Below are 19,593 nucleotides of genomic sequence, written 5' to 3'. Positions count from 1 at the left end.
TCATCTTCATCATCTACATGACTATCCAATGTTGATTTAATTTTTTGAACTTCTTGAAGAAACAAATTTGAAGTAGGATACTCAGAACCTGAAATAAATTTGAATTCAGATAATCGCAATTCACAAGTCACAACCTTAACCAAATTAAAAAAAAAAATTAAAAGAAACAAACCTGAAATAATGTGAGTAGCTGTCCAGAAAGTCTCTAAAATTGAGCAAACTTTGACAACCTTTTCCCAATCATCTTCCAATTGTTGCACACAGTTACCAAATTGTATACGCCTTGATTCCGACCGGTTCACATATTCCACACTATTTCTAACATCACTAATGATGTTCTGAATCTCATCTAATCCATCTTGAACACACAAGTTCAATATGTGTGCACAACAGCGAACATGAAACAAACGTCCCCCACATACCAAACTTCTTGACCTTTGGAGTGTATCATTCATGTACCTAATAGCAGAATCGTTACTTGAAGCATTATCAACTGTAATTGTAAACACTTTCTTTTCAATGCCCCACTCTTTCATGCATCCAAATATAGCATCAGAAAGCTGAAGACCTCCCCTCGGTGGTGGAATGTTAATGAAGTTTAAAACTCTCTTTTGCAACCTCCAAGAAGAATCAATCCAGTGTCCAGTGACAACCATATACTCAATCTTCTGATTTTTTGATTTCCAAACAATCTGTTGTCAAACTTACTTTACTAACACTTTCAAGATTGTTCTTCAACTTCTTCTTTTCAATCTCATAAACCTGCAAACAATCTGCTTTGCATGTATTTCTACTAATTTTTTTCCACTCCGGCCATCCTTCTTTCATCAATAGGTTAAATCCTGCTTCCTCCAAAATAGTAAACGAATGCTCATGCATCATGACCCAATTAGCAGCACACTCCCTCATTCTTTCCATATTAAAATTTCCACGATGTAATGAAGGAAGGGAAGATGGAACTCCATCACTAGGCATAAAATTTAACTTTGTTTGTTGATCGGTGACCTACAAAGTACAAAGTACAAAACCAATACCATAACTATTAATAATGAATAGAATAAATTAGCTATATAAAAATTTATTTTCAAATTTAAGTACTTACCTTCAAATTTGCCTTTCTCTTAACGCATTTGTCTTGATGCCTCTTGTAGCTAGTTGTTGTGCCCGATTTAGTTAATGCAAAATGATGATGACAATGATTACATTGTACCTTCTGCACTCCATCTATGTCGACCATATGAAAATCATTCCACACACCTGAAGTCTTTTTTCTCTTGTTTGTTTGAAACTCTTGATCGTGTGTTTCTTCATTTTGTTGTGTGTCATGATCATCTGAATGTAATTCTACTCTTTCAACTCCTTCAGATTGTTCATGTGATTGATTAATAGTTTCATTGCTTTCACCAACCACATTATTTAGAGTGTGTGGATTTTGCGGGACAGATGAATTATCGGTAGACATGCCTAATGGAAAACACTAACGACATCAAGTTATCATATACCTCAATCCAACAACAACAACTAATATAAAATAAGAACTAATAAGAAACTAATATATAAAATATATTTAACTAGGCAGTATAAAACTTTGAAATAAGAACTAATAAGAAACTAATATAAAATAAGAACTAATAAGAACTAATATATTATATATTTAACAACTAATATATAAAATAAGAACTAATAAGAAACTAATATATTTAACTAGGGCACTAGGCAGTATAAAACTATGAAAAGGAACTAATATATTCAAGTAGCTTGTAAATTAATATATAAAACTATGAAAACTATGAAAAAAACTTACTGGAAATTGTGAAACAAGAAAGTGAAGAAACTAATACGGAGTATATAAAACTATGAAAAAGAACTTACGGAAATTGTGAAACAAGAAAGTGAAGAAACTAATATATATAACCATGAAAAAGAACTTACTGGAAATTGTGAAACAAGAAAGTGAAGAAACTAATATATAAAACTATGAAAAAGAACTTACGGAAATTGTGAAACAAGAAAGTGAAGAAACTAATATATAAAACTATGAAAAAGAACTTACTGGAAATTGTGAAACAAGAAAGTGAAGAAACTTCCGTACGGCAATCCCGGAGGTCTCGCGACGGCAATCCCGGAGGTCTCGCGATGGCGTTCTGGACTTCTGGAGTGGTGACTCGCGACGGCGGCAACGCTTCTCTGCAGTCGTTACTCGTGAACCGGCGGCAACTGTTGAAGTCTCTCTACCGTGGACGTGGAGGCGTGGAGTCGTGGACGAAAAGCGGAATAGACAAACTGTCAAAGTCTCTCTCGAAAGTTGAAATATGAAATCTCAAATTCTGAATGCGCTAGAATTCTAGGGCTTTTAAGTTTTGACTTTTGAGTTTTAAATTTTAATTATTATTTTTATATATTTTAATTATATAATATTATATATTATATTGTATATTATACGGCTCGCGAGCCGGCTCGACGAGCCACGAGCCTAGAGTATCTAGGCTCGGCTCGTGCTCGTTTATTTGACGAGCCGCTCGAGCTCGGCTCGAGCTCGATTTTGACCGAGCTCGAGCCGAGCGTTGACCGAGCCGCTCACGAGCGGCTCGGCTCATTTACACCCCTAGAGGGAACACATGCCAGGTATCTAGCATGTCTACCACGTGGACTCGGAGGCGATTTCAATAGATCCACGTACATGGAGGTTCTTAACACTTGTACTGTTACGACGTGATCGGGTGGCGAGGTGATTACGTTTATCCTTTACTGCCAGAGGCTTAGTGCTTGGGGTGATTTTCTCTAGTGTATGAGGTTGGGAATGCTGCCCTGGGTGCAAGGACGAGGCATAAGATTAGGTAATCTTACTCCCAAGCGTATATACCGAGCACATACACAAACAATACGATCAAGGGGTATTCCCTATCAAGTAGCCCCTACTTAGGTGGAGGTCATGGGAGGGTTTATGCAAACCAAAATCACGAGGTGGATTAGGGTTCCGGAAGCTTAGGGAGATGAACTTGGCACTACTTTGGTAAACAAGCATGGCGACTTATTATTAGTGGCGCAAATATATAAAGCCCACTACTATCCAAACTATAGTTTTTTTTTTTTTTTTTTTTAATGCAAAGCAGGGTAGTAACCCCTGGTATATTTAGAGGAGTATTATCGAGGTTCAAGGGACGATAAAGGAGGGATGCAGACGGTGTATAGGAGATGGTTGCACCACTTTGATTGGAAAAGATCCACGACTACCTGCGGAGGATGCCCCGTGTGTACAAACGTCTCTACATGAAACCATTGCTGAGGCACCAGTTTCATCTTTGTTTAATGAGAGGGGCACGAGATGGGACGTTGATTGTGTGAAGGATATTTTTGATGAACGAGATGGGCAACTCATTCTAAACATCCCCGTCAGTATGCAAAAACTGACAAATACATGAATTTCTGCCAATGATCCTAAAGGTTATTGCTCTGTTAAATGCTGTTATAGGAACCTCAGCTTGTTGGCGAGGCATGGGGAGATCGTCCATGGTTTAAAATCCGGGGGTTATAGATTCCACCAAAGATAAAATCATTTTGTTGGAAAATGGCGTGGTCTTTTCTCCATGTATAATACACTATATTTTTGGCCTGTTTGGTAAAATAATGAGCCTATCAACCAATTTTGTCTTATTTAATCACTATTATCTGATTATTTAAATTATTTAAATTATATGGTTAAAAACTTAAAAATAATATAAAGGAAAGAGATTTTTTTGTTCACTTTTGACTGGCGACTATCGTATCTTTTTAAATTTGTTTCATAAACAACATTTTATTTTTTATATTTGCGCATGACTATCAAAACATTGCCACATTTTGTCATTCTAATCAAATTTTTTAGCTAATTCTATCTAATTTTTATAAACACAAAACTAAATATTCAACTAATAGTGTACATACTACTCAAATTTAAATAATAACATTTTCATTTCAAGTAATTAACATGGATGTCGTGTGGGAGATTCTAGTTAAAGTAGGTTTGAAAATTAATCTGATAGATCAAATGTTGCAAAATTTTAATAATTATATATGCATTAAATATGAAAAAGACAAATTAATAGTTAGAAATCAAAACGCAACAGTGCAGGTAGAATTGAAAAATGTGTCCTTCCCCAGGGACGGAGCCAGAAAACTTGAGTTGGGGGCCGATGTAGTAGAGAAAATTTACAATGTTAACCGACATTATAATTAATCGTACCATATTATTATATATACCATACATTATTGTGATTATTATTGATAATAATTTCTAATTATATTATGTGTAATAAAGTATGAAATACATAATTATATGAGTACGATCGACACATGTGCCGATCATTACTTTATAAATTTTTCACATAACACAAAATATAATAATAACAATAGCAACAACATTTATTAAATATATATTCTCTTAACATCAAATAAAAAGTTTTGTCAATTATTTTGTCACCAATTTTTTTCATAATTAACTGATATTCATTTCACTGATTAACTGAATATTTCAAAATTTGAGAGATAAAAGACAAAAACCAAGACGAATTAAACATTCAATATTAATTTTTGTCAATTTCAAAACTAATCATTTAAAGTTTTAAACTAGCAAATGTACATCTTAAAAATGTAAATAAATAATAAAAACACACAATAAATCACTAATTAATTAATCAACATAACTAATAAAATCAAAGCATATATCTCTGATTTGGAGATTTTTTAAAATTAAAATGTATACTTGATTCTCTTCATTATTAAAATCTTGATAAAAGAAATAAGATAATAAAGAAAAATTTTAATTTTAATTATATGATTTATTTTTTTATTTAATGAAAAATAGTGAACTTTAATATATATTTTGAGTTCATTTAATATAAACATAATAGATTGTTTTATTTAAAAAAAAAAATAGAGGGGGGCCAAAAGTATATTTTATCTCTACTATATCAATATATACATATCCCTCCCCTCCTATGTGAGGTGGGGTCCAAGCAGTGGCGGACCCAGAAATTTTTTCCAGTGGGGGCGAAATGCATTAAAACAAAAGAGATAGTTTAATAAACGAAACGCATTAAAACAAAAGAGATAGTTTGATAAAAAATAAAACACTTAAAATATAGTCACAAATATTATTGGATGTGGACGAAAAATAAACCACATCAAAACTTTATAAAAAAATATTCATAACAAAATATGAAACATAATTAATTTGATAAAATAATTCGAATAAAAAATACATTATAAACACATCTCATTATTAATATAAAATAAAGTTATATATATGTGTGTAAAGGTTATATATATTTATGTGCAAATCTCACAATTAATTAATATGAAGTATAAAAGTCATAAAAAGTTTTATATATATATATATATATATATATATGCAAATCTCACAATTAATTAATATGAAGTATAAAAGTCATAAAAATAAAACATGCAACTCTCACAATTAATTAATATGAAGTATAAAAGTCATAAAAATAAAACATGCAACAACACTTTGCAGCCTAAGTCACCGACGTAAAATCTGCACAACAGAAGGAATCGAACCCAGGCCTCCTTAATAGACAGAACACACGCCCAGCCACCTGATCTAGTCACCTTTTGTTAACTTTTATCTATTTTATTGTACTTATACTAAAACTTGTACTATATATACATATAAGGGTTATATATGGGGTGGGGGTGGGGTGAGTGGGGGCAGCTGCCCCCATGCTGGGTCCGCCTCTGGGTCCAAGCAACACGTGGACCAATAAACCGTAATCGCTTACGAGTGGCGCTGGGATTCGAACCCATGACTTTCAATCTGGCTTTGATACCAAATTGAAACATGTGCTCCATCTCAACTAAAAGCCTAAGCTTGTAGTTGGATTGCACAGTAATGGCTATATGCTCACAGGTAGTGCCTCACTCTGCAGGTTTGAATCTTATGGAAGGAGTGGCAAAATTTTTTGTAGATGCTGCAGTTTTCGAAGGGGATCACCGAGCTTGTTTTGGGTGTGTGGCGTTTGATAATAATGGTATTTATATTGGGGCAAAAAATGGCCACATCCGATGCGTTAAAGATGTATTGTTTACGGAGGTGATCGCTATCCAAGAAGCTATGTCTTGGGTAAAAGAGATTGGTATCACTAAAGTTGCGTTTTATCTGATTGTCAGGTGGCCTGTAATATCCTTAACGGCTCAGGTGCAAATCTTTCATATGCGGGATATGTGATTGAAGCTTGTAAGGGGTTTCGTAGACACTTTGAAGTAGTGTCTTTTAATTATGTTCCTAGATCAGAGAATAGGTGTGCTCATGCAGTAGCTAGAGTGGCCTCTTCACAACATGGTCCTCTGTTTGGATTTCTACAATTCATGCTTGTATTGAATGATTTATTTAATAAAAGTTCATACTTACTTTTCAAAAAAAAAAATTAGGAGATCAAAAGTGAAAATAGTTTTCAAAAGTAAAAAGTATACAAATACAAAAAGCATTTAATATTCGGGCGAGATTCATAAATAAGAAATAGTTGAGGGGCTTAATGAGAAACTGCTGTCGTTATCAACCGAAAGAAGCTCCTGATTCATCCAAGCTCACTGTTCAACGAGTCCACTCAGTTAAACCTCCATGAAACCGCTCTCTGCTCAAACTTCTCTTCTTGATCGTGAAGCCCACTTTCACTGACACTCTCGACCGCCCAGAAAAGCGGGAAAATCCGTTTTTTTTTTTTTTAAACATAATATTTTCAAAGAAAAGTAATTATTAAAAAAAAAAAAAAAGGGAATATGGCCAATCAATGTAAAGAGAATCAAGCCCTTTTCTCCCTTCAGGTACTATGTCTCTCTCTCTCTCTTTTTACGCAACTTTTTTCCATAGGAAATCATTACCCCATACCCTCAAATCTCGCCTATATATACATTCATTCAATATGTATACAGTATATGCAATTCCATGATTTTATTTTTATTTTTTCTGTTATGCTCGTTTGCTATCATGATTTGAATAATGATCTAGATCTGGATTTGTTGAGTACTCCGTAATTGTTTGTGTATATATAGTTTGTGTGGCCTGTAAAGTAGAGTTGAGTTTATGTATATGCAGAAAGAAGAGGAAGAGAAGGATTTTGATCTGGGATCCGAAGAGCCTGAGACCCCATTTCCCTTTAACATCACTTCTCGGGTCAGCTTTATCACTTCTATGCCTAATTTCTAGCTGGGAGAAGAGCTGGCATTGTGAACATCTAGATGTTATTTGTGATTGAGCTGAAATGGTGTTGGAATTCTGAAAAATGCAGGTGCTTTATATGTTGGGGGATATTACTGTGGGGCCGGCATATCGGTTCACAGAATGGCTGGAGCTTGTCCGTAAACGCAGTGGCAAGAACCGCTCATCAGGGTTCCCTCGTCGTCCTCACAGAGCTGATACTATGCTCTCAAGGTTGAGATTTCAGTCTTCAGTACAATGTAGCAATTGGTGATTAGTTATCGCTTTCTAATCAGTTTATTTGATTGTTCTCAGGATCATTTACTAGTGTAGCTGATGTTTGCATCACATAGCTTTGAGATTTGAGACTGCAACTCAAGTAGTTTTGGATGAATCTTGAAAGTTATATACACAAGAAATAACTCATATTGGCTTTCTAATTGTCTCATATAGAAAATTTTCTTTGGATGCCTAACAGTTAGCATCTTGGGCACTAACTACTAACAACTGCTCCATTGTTTCATTAATGTTCTTTCTTAAGAATGGTGTTTTTTTTTTTTTTTGAGGAAGCTCTTTAACAGATACAATGTCAATTGAATTTGTGCACAAAACTTTTGTTTGCTTGTAAGCTCTATGTCCCTAATTATCAAACAGTGAGAGAAATCTATCTATTAGGGATAATATTTCTATACAATTTTATCCTACTAGGTGATGCATGCACAATTAAATTGTTGCACTCTCAGTGTATTAACTTGCCACTGAAATCTTTTTGATTTATGTAACATGTGATCATCAAATGTATACCTCGTTAGAATTGAGTTTCAAATTTTATTTTTTTGGCAATATAGTTAGATATAATGATCAATTGGATTTATACCTCTAAATATATACATCCGTCACATATTAGTTATATAATTATCATTTTATTTCAGTCCAGAAGAGTCAAGTGCAGATCTGAAAGACCCTCCGCCCTCTGAACAAGCAGCAGAAGTGAGTTTGTGGGGTAGACTTGGTAGTGCTGCCATGATGGACATTGAGTCGAACACCTTTTCCTGGAGCATGCTCTCTTCTCTTCATCATACAGAGCACAGTAGTAGTACAGAACAGTCAGAGGATGAAATGAATAAAGCACTAGAGGTAGTTAGACTTGAGTTTCTGTTATGTTCTCCCGTCAAGGGCAAGAAAACATAAGGAAAAAATGAATAGAGAATAACAGTTGGAAAGAGAAGAAAATACTGGGTTTGCTTGAGACCCAAAACTCCCTTAGACCCTTTTTTGGGGTTAAATTTCTGCTCCCCTTTCATTGAAATTGGTTCCCCTTTTTATAGGGTAAAATACAACTCATAGAATGCTAAATAAGCTAAGTAATCTGCTGAAATCTTCCAATTTACTTCTAAATAATTAAACTACCTAAAATTAATTCGAAGACTAAGAATAATAAGTTAAATAACTATTTAGTAATTTCTAAATAACTATTTATTAGTTTCTAAATAACTATTTAGTAATTTATTAACTAAAATAAGACTTCCTAAAAATCATGGCCCCAGCATCTATCAGTTTGACTGCTTCAGTTGCACACTGCATAATTTTTCCCTTTGCATAGGAAAAATCAAGATGCTTCCTGTGAGAATAACAGGGTACATGTTCAGTATATCAAACTCTTTTTTTGTTTATTTTTATCCAATTAATCACGACCGCTTTTGCTCAGCTTTGTGAGTTTTATTGCCCTTATGTAATTAGACATTATGTATTTCATCTTTATACATGAATATACAGGAAAGCTTACATATCCCCCCTCTTCCTTTTAGTCATCTGTGTCACCAGAATTTTTACTACTGACATTCTTCTTTTGAAAGATTCTTGTGTCATTCACTCATTATTTGCTTATTTAAATGTCGGCATATGCAGCATCAACATTAGTTTAAATATTGTTCAGATGGTTTTGTATGTCTTTTTGCATTATTCTATTATAGGATATCAAAACAGTACATAATGACAGTCTCCCTGACAGTTGTTCCATCTTTTCATGTGGGCACAGGTCACTGTTAATTCTGGTGGTGTAGTTTTTTTTGCACTGTTCAACCAGCCTCAAAATGACGAATCTTCTCTTAAGGAAGCTGCAGCTGTTATAAAGATATCATCTTCAAGGATGGCCACTCAATCAGAGCGCCTGGGCTATGAATTTGCAAAGTGGCTAGGTGTTCGAACTCCACAAGTTGTACCTTCTTTCTTCACCACTTCCTTTTTCACTATAATTAAAGCCGGGGTTTGACATTTTCTCGAATACATATTCTGGAATTTTGCAGGCCCGGGTTATTCTCAACAGTAGTCCTGAGTGGTTGCAGATCAAAGAAGCTGCGGAGAAAGCAAAAGATGTAGCAATCTCAGAAGGAGATGAAATTGGTGAGGTGACATGCTCAGAACTTCTGGAAGCTCTTGAACTAAGCCGATGCCTTTTACTGATGAAGTACGTGTGAATTGATCTTATTCTGAATGTTTTATTTATTTATTTATTTATTTATTTTGGTGTAGCACTAGCATGAATTCTGGCACACTTCTATCATTTTAGATACTGAGCCCACTCTATAGAGTTTTGAGAGTTTTAACCTCTGACTTGAAAGATTTGAGAATCTAGCGGTTGGATCTTTTTTGGACCAGCTGGTAGTTTGATAGAAGAGGATTATGATTTACATAATTAATAATTATGGGCCTACTGATAGAAGAGAATTATGATTTACATAATTAATAATTATGGACCTACTGAGTACTGGGATGCTTCACCTGTAGCATAGGGAACAAAACTGTGCTGGTGTGTGATTCTCTTCATATCAAGAACTATTACTACTAAATCTGGCTATATAACATTTTTATCTTTTCTGGGTAGTGTTTCTTATGTTCATTTCTTTATCTGTATGGGGGCTTTCTTGTGTCGAGTTACTCAAATGATGAAACATTAAAGCATGTTAATGTAATGCTAAATTATTCTTTAGTAAATATAGCCTCTAAATTTATGACTACCCATTTGCAGTTATATACATGGATCTCCTCTGTTGGAAAGCTCAAATGTGTTTGATTCCCAACAAGCTGCAGAAAAAACTGCAGCAGCACTTGGCAGGGTCATGGTGTTGGACCTTGTCATAAGAAATGAAGATCGCCTTCCATGTCGTCATCTCAGGTGGCGTGGGAACTCAGCAAACTTACTGTTAGCAGATAAGATGGCTGCTGCGAATATGGATGCACAGGAGGTGGCCTTTAATTCTCTAATCGATAGGTGCAGACCAGCGGTGATTAAAGCATTTCAAAAGGAAAGAAGAGCTTCTTCAATAGATGGCAATTTGACCCCTCCTAGGGGTTCGGGATTAGTATCACAGCGTTCTGATCTTTCTGATGTCACCGAGTCTCCAAAATCCAGCAATTTAAGTGTTAAAAGTCTAAACTTATGTGAGTCAACATCCTCAGATTTTCATATTGTGGCAATAGACTCAGGGGTCCCCCGGAGGCCACCAGCTGGAAAACGTGCAAATGACCAAGAAATTTATCCTGAGCTGGTAGAGCTCATTATCAACTGTTCTGAGTATTCATCAAACATTTTGCATGAGATAACTGGTGGTAAATTAGGATCTCCCCCTGATGATTCTGAGATGAGAGTTGATTCTCATTTGGCTAATATGACTTCGATTATTCATGAATTTCGAAATGGATTTCGTGCAGCTTTACGTGAGTTACAAGGATTTCATATATTTCTTCTCACCCTTCATCAGAAATTGGAAAACCTCTTGCGGGTGCTTATCACTATTATTGATAGAGCCTCTTCGGGGGATCTTGAAAAAGAGGAACTGGTTGTTCCTGAGTCACCATCACTAGCTGGTGGTTTCTATGGCCATTTACCATCGCAACCAGGTAGGGAAAGGTTGGTTAATGAAAACAATTTGGATTCAAAAAACAATTTGGATTCAAATGATTCAGACTTGCAAAGATCAACACCTAGACCATCATCTTCAGGGTTCAAGGAGAGCTCAGATGGCAGTTCTCCAGTTTTACGGGAGAGTTGGCAGGGAAAGTTTAGGGGCAGTGGAGAACCCCTGCATAGTCTACGGTTGGCATCAAAACTACGTGATTTCAACAAATCTGCTAAGGTATGTGATACCTATTGGATACCTTAAATATATCCTTGTTCCAAACGGAAATCTTTATTTGAATGATTTGGCCAACAGTATGGGTAAATGGTACAAGTTTTGCATGACAAGAAGTGAACAAAGAGAACATTTTTTCGTCCTAATTGCTTTTGCTTCATGACTTTGTGGAATTGAATATGTCCCTTACCCCTTAGTATTTATCTTTCATCCAAATTTTTAGTTTTTCTCCATTGAACTGACTCAGGTGGATGCAGAATTAAACAAAGAATTAGAACAATGGAATGAAATGCTGAAAAATGATGCAATTAAGTTGTGCCTGGAAAACAATTTTAACACAGGCTTCTTTGAAGGCAGTGATAATAATTATGTGGTTGATGCATATGAGCTGAAGGTATGTGTTTGGATTTTCATGAGATTTGTTCACACTGCTACTAGTTTGCTGAAATTTAAATAATTGAAACCCATGCGCTATTTGTTTCTTCTGTTGAACTCATTCATTGTGCCTTTCACATCACATATATAAATATAGGTAAGGCTTGAGCACATTCTTGAGAGAATTGTGTTGATAACGAATGCTGCAAATACAGAAAAACCATCATTGGTTTTAGACAGTCTGTTTATTGGTGGGGCGCTTGCGGCTAGATCTGTATACACTCTGCAACATTTAGGAATTACACATATCTTATGCCTCTGCACCAATGAAATTGGACAGTCAGACTCCCAGTTTCCTGACGTATTTGAGTACAAAAATTTTTCTGTATGTTCTCAAATCTTTTTTCTTTAGCTGTAGAATTTATTCTTTGGATTGATTGATAGATACCAATTATTTAGCATTTATTTTAAAAATAATAATAATAATAATAATGATTTGCTCTTCTGCAAACAGATATGTGACAATGAGGACAGCAACATTAGTGATCTCTTTGAGGAAGCACATGATTTCATTGATCATGTTGAAAAAATAGGCGGGAAGGTTCTTGTTCATTGCTTTGAAGGGAAAAGCCGTAGTGCAGCTGTAGTTCTTGCTTACTTAATGCTGAGAAAGTAAGTTCAGACTGATTGAACTTTTTTGTCAGTTCTCTGTAAGGCAGGCTATATATAATATATGGTGTCAAACTTTCATTATCTAAATCTTTATTCAATTATCCCCTCTATAATAATTGATCTCGAAGCCTTTCCATTGGACAATATATTTTTTTTGTTGGGTGATGTTGTATGCTAAACTTTTGTTTCTTGCAAGAAATTGGTGAGATTAAAATGAAATGTGTGGTGATGCAGAAACTTCACTTTATTGCAAGCATGGAATGCCCTGAAGAGAGTTCACCGTCGTGCCCAACCTAATGATGGTTTTGCAAGGATTCTTTTGGAGCTAGACAAGAAGTTGCATGGTAAGGTTTCGATGGAATGGCAACAACGACGGCCAACAATGAAGGTATGTTCCATCTGTGGGAAGAATGCGGGGCTTAGCAGCAGTTCACTCAAACTTCACCTGCAGAAAGCACATAAGAAGTTATCATCTGGCAGCGTCGATAGTGCAATGACAATGGAAATACAGAAAGCCCTCAATGCGCTAAAACTGAATCGAGGCACAAGTGTGAGCCCACCACCCCCACCAAGGAATTCTCACTCAAACATCATGGGGCTTCAATAGCATGCTTACTGCCACTGGCCTCCTCTTAGTTTCCTGTTTCCTGAAGAAGCTGCAGCCTGCAGCCTGCAGGCAGGCATTCATTTTTGTATCGCCTGCCTGCATACTCTGTGGTTGAGCCGTGTAGGAATTGAAAGTTCAGATTTTTTTTTAGTGACAAGAAAACCCGCAACTACTATTTGAAGGTGTGCATTCGGTAAATCCAGCATGGGTGACTCTAGTCGACAAGGGAACATAATGAGATAAACCAGCTTAGATTGTCCATAGTTGAAGACCACTTCTGTTATGAGTCAAACTTGTAATTTTGTAATTTTGCAATTATCAAGTCAAACAGTTTACATTGTAACTTTAGCCGACAAAGGACACCACAATGAAATAAACTAACTTAAAATTATTATAGTTGACTAGCTCAAACTAAGAAGATCAATAGAACAATCTTGTTAGGAGTTAAATTCATGTAATTTTGTGATTATTAAGTCAATAAATAGCATGTTAACTCTACAGAAACAAATGCTATGAACTGACATTCCTTCCAAGAATGATGAAGGATTAACAAAGAAAGTGATGGCAAATTTCATCCCTAGCACAGGTGTGATTCTTGATTAACGTTAAACTTGGAAGACAGGTAAAAAAAAAAAAAAAAATTACTGATGACTAACTATAATAATAACAATAACAATAATAATAATAATAATAATAATAATAATACTAGTTGGTAAAATCCAATTTAGTAGGGTACATCCATCCAACTCAGAAATGTATGTATGTAATACTACTACTTACTACCAAAGCAAGCAATCAATCCAGTAACAGCTGCCTTTTAACTTTTAACCCAGATCCAGGGAGAGGAGAAAGCAAATACAAAACAAGAAATTCTACTGCCCATTTTGATCTACACAGCAATTGGCTCGGGCGTTGGCTCTGGAGGAGTACCGCTACTTCCATTGAGGACCGTCACGTTACCATCTGAATCTACATCTACTATAACTGAATCCCCTTCTTTGATCTCGCGTGCAAGCATCTTTTCAGCCATGCTATCCTCAAGAAGTCTCATAATGGCTCTTCTTAGTGGCCTCGCCCCGTAGCTTGGGTTATATCCTTCATCCACCACCCTGTCCCTAAACCTCTCAGTCACTTGAAGCTCTATTTCCTTATTCTTAAGTCTCTCGTATACCTCCTTAAGCATGATATCCGCTATTTCCTTCACTTCCAGTTTTGTGAGCTGTCGGAACACAATCATCTCGTCCAATCTGTTCAAGAATTCCGGCCTGAAGTATTGCTTTAGTTCCTCCGTCACCAAGCTCTTGATTCGGTTGTAACTACTATCTTTCTCGTCATACCCGAGATCAAAACCGATGCGACGCCCTCCCTTCTCTATCACACTACTTCCAACGTTCGATGTCATGATTAGAAGTGTGTTCTTGAAGTCCACTGTCCTGCCCTTGCTGTCTGTGAGCCTTCCATCCTCGAGAATTTGAAGCATCATGTTGAAGACATCGGGATGAGCCTTCTCGATCTCATCGAAAAGCACAACAGTGTAAGGCCTACGACGAACAGCCTCGGTCAATTGACCACCTTCAGTGTAACCGACATAACCGGGAGGAGAACCAATCAGCTTTGACACGGTGTGTCTTTCCATGAATTCACTCATATCAAGACGAATCATTGCTTCCTCTGAACCGAAGTAGTAGGCAGCCAACGCCTTGGCCAGTTCAGACTTTCCGACACCAGTTGGACCGGAAAAGATAAAGCTGGCTATAGGGCGGTTGGGGTTCTTAAGCCCAACACGAGCACGTCGAATAGCACGACTAATCGCCTTCACTGCTTCATCTTGGCCAATCACTCGTCTGTGCAATGTTTCTTCCATTTTTAGCAGTCGATCAGATTCATCTGTCGACACCTTCTCAACAGGTATGCCAGTCCATGAAGACACAATGTGCTGAATATCAGCTTCGGTCACAATTGGACCTTCTTCTCCAGCCTCACTTTCAGCCTTGCTCATTTCTTTGTTTTTGTCTATCAACGCCGAGATTTGTGCCTTGAGATCCATTTCCCTGTCACGTAATTCCCCAGCCTAAACGCACACCACAGCACAAATTGGAATCAATTTAAAAATTCATGTTCACTACCAGAATTTTCTTTAAAAATAATTAAGAAGACGACAAACAAGAAAGTACCTTCTCAAAATCTTGACCCCGGACAGCTTCGTTCTTCTCCTTTGTTATCTGCCTTAGCTCTTTCTCAAGTTCTCTTGCTTCCTCGGGAAGCTGGGGGGAAAACACAGCTTCAACAGACAACTCAACGTAGAACTAAACAATAACAGACATATTATAGATTATAGAACAGAACAGGTCCATACCTGGGCATGGCGCAGTCTAACACGAGAACCAGCCTCATCAACCAAATCAATTGCTTTATCAGGCAGGAAACGGTCACTGTAAAATTTTACAAGACCCGAGGTATCATCAAAAACATGGAGCCATAAAAGGTAAAACGGTAAATCCAGTTATTATGGTCTAAAAATGCTCACATCTTCATCATGTGAGTGTGGGGTAATACATACAATTAAAAAAAAATGATGTTTTTTATAACGTTCCCTGAGAAAAACAATAAGCCATGTACCTGATGTACTGATATGAAAGCTGTGCAGCAGCAACCAGTGCCTCATCTGTATAACGCAGCTTGTGATGGATTTCGTAACGCTCCCTAAGCCCTTTCAGGATCTGTATGGTTTCATCCACAGTTGGTTCAGGGACCTTAACTGGTTGGAATCTTCTCTCTAGTGCCGGATCCTTCTCAATATGCTTGCGGTATTCATCGAGTGTTGTAGCACCAATGCACTGATAGTTGAATGAATTGCTATAATATTAGAATAATATGCAACAAGGATTTCTGAATTGCTAGTTTCATTTGATTTCTAAACTCAGTTCACAAATCAAGTCAGCACTTTTTTCCCAAGAAGATACAACAATTTCAGGAAAGAAAGCACTTGGACCCCAAATAGCAAGATACGAAGAAATCAATCTCGCTTCCAATATCTATTTCTATTTTGTCCCTCTATTACTAACCTGAAGTTCACCTCGAGCAAGAGCAGGTTTCAAAATATTTGCTGCATCAATTGCCCCTTCCGCTGCTCCAGCACCAATCAATGTGTGTACTTCATCAATAAACAGTATAATCTCATCACTCTGTTTAATTTCTTCCATCAGCTTCTTTAGCCTCTCCTCAAACTCTCCACGATATTTTGTCCCAGCAACAAGAAGACCCATATCCAGGGTAATAACCTACACTCACCAAAATCAAGAGGCATTGATACCATGTCAAAAGATAAATTTAACATCTATGAGCCTGCAAAGTTCAAAATGATACAATAAAGGAAAAAAGTACAAAATAGAAAAGCAAAACACAAAAACACCCTTTATGTGATCACAGAAAGCAGATAAATATGTTAAAGAACAAGAACAACACCAAAATGATGCTGTCTGTGGAAGTGTTCATATTTTTGAAGAGCAAATTAGACTCCAGGTACGATACGTCTGCTAGAGATACACAGGACCACTGGTGACTAGTGTAAGATCGGAAATACTCTCTGCAATTGGTTTTGATAACTAAAACAATAGCATACCTTCTTTCCCTCAATTGTTTCAGGAACATCACCATTAGCAATTCGTTGAGCTAAGCCTTCAGCAATAGCCGTTTTCCCAACACCTGGTTCTCCAATAAGGCAAGGATTGTTCTTTGTACGCCGACCCAAAATTTGAGTTACCCGCTCAATTTGATCCTGCCTTCCAACTACAGGATCCAGTTTTCCCTAAAGGTACAAAATTGACCATCTTAGGATACCTTCACTAACATTCCAAGAATATACAATTTTTTTTTTTGAAAATTCCAAGAATATACAATTGAAACCTAAAAACTTTTAAACTACCTCCTCAGCTAACTTTGTCAAATTGGTACCATACTCCTCTAATGTCGGCATCTTTTGTCCTGAAGTTCCACCTCCAACAGCAGCACCAACAGCTTCAGCACTCTCACCAACCATTCGGATGACCTACATTTAAAATTAAAAAAAAAAAAAAATAGTAACACCAGTTCAGACTTGGAGAATCCATAAATACATTCATTTCCACCCAGCCCCCTGGGGAACACAAGAGAGAAAGTAAACAATGAGACCATTCAAGACTATAATGCTTGCCTGTGTTCTAATGTTACTTGGGTCAGCACCCAAGTTTTCAAGAACACGAGCAGCCACTCCTTCACCCTCTCGAAGCAATCCAAGAAGCAAGTGCTCTGACCCAATATAGTTATGCCCTAAAAGAAACAACCAAAGTTAGACATGTTGTATCCATAACAAAAAAAAACCCAAAACAAATCACTCTGGTCTATTAAGATGCTTACCAAGTAAAGAAAAAAGAAGTAATCTATAGATACAAGTACAAAATGGTTACCTAGTTGACGGGCTTCCTCTAAAGAGAGTTCCAACACACGCTTTGCACGGGGAGTAAACGGAATCTCAACAGCAACGAAGCCACTGCCCCTTCCAATTATCTTCTCCACCTCCACACGAGCATCTTTTAAATTGATTCCCATGGATTTAAGAACCTTAGCAGCAATTCCAGTTCCCTCACCAATAAGACCCAATAGAATTTGTTCAGTGCCAACAAAATTGTGGCCAAGACGTCTTGCCTCCTCTTGGGCAAGCATAATGACTTTTATTGCTTTCTCAGTGAAGCGCTCAAACATAGCTTTAACAACAGCACGGCTACCTCTCCCTCGTCTACCAGAAGTTGCAGCAGCTACCTTAGAATGAAGTGTTTGCCCAGAACGTGCCATTGTATCTAAGGCATTGCCACCACGCAATCCAGTAAAACTTCTCAACTTCAAAGAAGGTGACTGTGAACTACAAAGCATTGCAACTACCCTTTTTCCTTTTCCTTTTCCTTTTCCAGATCCCTTGAATTGTCCAATTGCTTCACCAGCAACCAAAGAAGGGATGTTAGTTGACTGAACTAAAACCCTAGCCATGATGCCTCCAAGAGATCTGCATGATGAAAAGGTAAGAGTCAATAAATGTCTCCCAAGCTTTGGGAGCAAGATTCACCATTGAAATTTCAATATCAATAGGTCAACTAAAATTAGATGTTAACTGAAACCGATAAGAGGTATTCTAAGATGATTGACCAGTCTGCATACCAAACAATAGGAATGCATTAAGAATTACATATTTATCCGTTACACAGGTAGATCAAAGAAAGGATATAAGAAAACTGAGAATGCATATGGGTGTCACAAAACATGTGGAGCAACTAGGTTTCTCCATTTACCATCTTGACAATGAGAAAATAAACCTGAATTTCAGAAAGAAAGACTACCCATATCCAGATATATCCTATATACAACTTCCTTGAAATCGAAACTCAAGCAGTTTGACTTAATAACATGTAAATTTCATACACTTGTTGACCCTCCATTCCCTTATCCTTATAAAAAAATAAAAATAAAAACTCTAAAGCACCCATTTCTAACTACAAGTAAAGAACATCCATATATATATATATATAGAAACAAAGGCAACTTTAGCTCGAAAACTACGAGGTAAAATTTCCAACACATTCATATTCCTTCCAACCAACACGCCATACAGCATAGTAAATAAACAATATGAATAAAAGGGCAACCCAAGTTTCCATAAGTAATGGATAGGACCTTCAAAGTTACAATCTTTAATCTTATCCAACAGCTAAAGAACACAAATCAAAAAGCTCGACAGAAATCCTGAAGAAATCCCTAATCCCACCACTCAAATCAGAATTATACTAAAACCAAACCTCAATCCACCATACCAATACGCATACAAATACACATACACCTACCCACACACATAAGAAGCACAAATAAAGATAAAACAGGTCGGTAAATGGCTCTCACCCGGATCACAATATGAAAAAATCAGGAGAGAGAAAGAAAGAGAGAGAGAGAGCGAGCGAAGGGGAAAAGAGGAGAGGGGAAGGATAATATGGAAGATAGAGAGATGATGATATAGATACACACATGTTTTTAAAGCATTTCCTGCTACTTCTACATCATTGGTTTTGCACACGCTACCCCCATCCACTACCGTGGGTCGCCGATACACACAAAAAAATGAAAAATCTTGTCTGCCTCTTACGTCACCCATCAACACCTGACTAGACGGATTTTCAGCCGTTCGATTTGATTACTTTTAGTCAAACCTGACTAGATTTTTTTTTTCAATTTTCCTACATTTCCTTATCGCGTAATAGCCAATCAAGTAAAAGAATATTTTCGGATTTGATGTTATAAAAATACTTATTTACACATCAGGACCCATTATTTCCTTTTTTTTTTTTTTGTTAAACAACCATTATTTAAAAGAATGTAAAATTACCTGATGTGTTTGGTTAAAGTTATAAAAATGTAATATTAACTTGTTTGTTGGAGATTATATTTTAGATTATATTACATCAATTACCTAAATGCTCTCAAAGAAAATGAGCAACCTAAATCTCTTTTTTTTCCCATAATTAATAATAATAATAATAATATTATTATTATTATTATTATTTTGAAATGAAGATTATTATTATTATTATTAT

The 19,593-nt window shown here is 36.4% G+C and overlaps 3 protein-coding genes across 4 annotated transcripts; 1 reads left to right on the top strand and 2 right to left on the bottom strand.

The window, feature by feature from the left end:
- Positions 1 to 660: 660 nt before the first annotated feature.
- On the bottom strand, positions 661 to 1,471 carry LOC109190158 (zinc finger BED domain-containing protein RICESLEEPER 4-like). The gene is made up of 2 exons (XM_019340602.1): positions 1,103 to 1,471; positions 661 to 1,005 (listed from the first exon to the last, which is right to left on the bottom strand). The coding sequence occupies exons 1-2, from the start codon at positions 1,460 to 1,462 to the stop codon at positions 661 to 663; spliced, it is 705 nt and encodes a 234-aa protein (XP_019196147.1). The 5' UTR covers positions 1,463 to 1,471.
- A 5,078-nt stretch (positions 1,472 to 6,549) lies between these two features.
- On the top strand, positions 6,550 to 13,327 carry LOC109190159 (dual specificity protein phosphatase PHS1). Of its 2 annotated transcripts, XM_019340604.1 has the most exons (12): positions 6,550 to 6,819; positions 7,091 to 7,168; positions 7,284 to 7,426; positions 8,125 to 8,329; positions 9,231 to 9,407; positions 9,499 to 9,659; positions 10,221 to 11,092; positions 11,195 to 11,328; positions 11,573 to 11,719; positions 11,858 to 12,085; positions 12,215 to 12,372; positions 12,607 to 13,327. In XM_019340604.1, the coding sequence occupies exons 1-12, from the start codon at positions 6,775 to 6,777 to the stop codon at positions 12,977 to 12,979; spliced, it is 2,721 nt and encodes a 906-aa protein (XP_019196149.1). In that variant the 5' UTR covers positions 6,550 to 6,774; the 3' UTR covers positions 12,980 to 13,327. The 2 variants fall into 2 exon arrangements, with proteins under 2 accessions (XP_019196149.1, XP_019196148.1); XM_019340603.1 differs by having other exon boundaries at positions 6,551 to 6,819; positions 10,221 to 11,328.
- Positions 13,328 to 13,658: 331 nt separating this feature from the next.
- Positions 13,659 to 19,041, bottom strand: LOC109190160 (ATP-dependent Clp protease ATP-binding subunit ClpA homolog CD4B, chloroplastic). Its single transcript, XM_019340605.1, has 10 exons — positions 18,905 to 19,041; positions 17,425 to 18,017; positions 17,172 to 17,287; positions 16,905 to 17,027; positions 16,602 to 16,787; positions 16,045 to 16,260; positions 15,599 to 15,816; positions 15,336 to 15,411; positions 15,154 to 15,243; positions 13,659 to 15,050 (listed from the first exon to the last, which is right to left on the bottom strand). Exons 2-10 carry the CDS (start codon positions 17,999 to 18,001, stop codon positions 13,869 to 13,871), a joined length of 2,784 nt encoding a protein of 927 aa, XP_019196150.1. The 5' UTR covers positions 18,002 to 18,017; positions 18,905 to 19,041; the 3' UTR covers positions 13,659 to 13,868.
- Between the last annotated feature and the right edge of the window lie 552 nt (positions 19,042 to 19,593).

The sequence above is a fragment of the Ipomoea nil genome, unplaced genomic scaffold (genome assembly GCF_001879475.1).
Source record: "Ipomoea nil cultivar Tokyo-kokei standard unplaced genomic scaffold, Asagao_1.1 scaffold1572, whole genome shotgun sequence".
NCBI classification, from domain to species: Eukaryota; Viridiplantae; Streptophyta; class Magnoliopsida; order Solanales; family Convolvulaceae; genus Ipomoea; species Ipomoea nil.
Note: the sequence above shows the minus strand (reverse complement) of the source record. Positions and strands in the feature narration are given on the sequence as shown.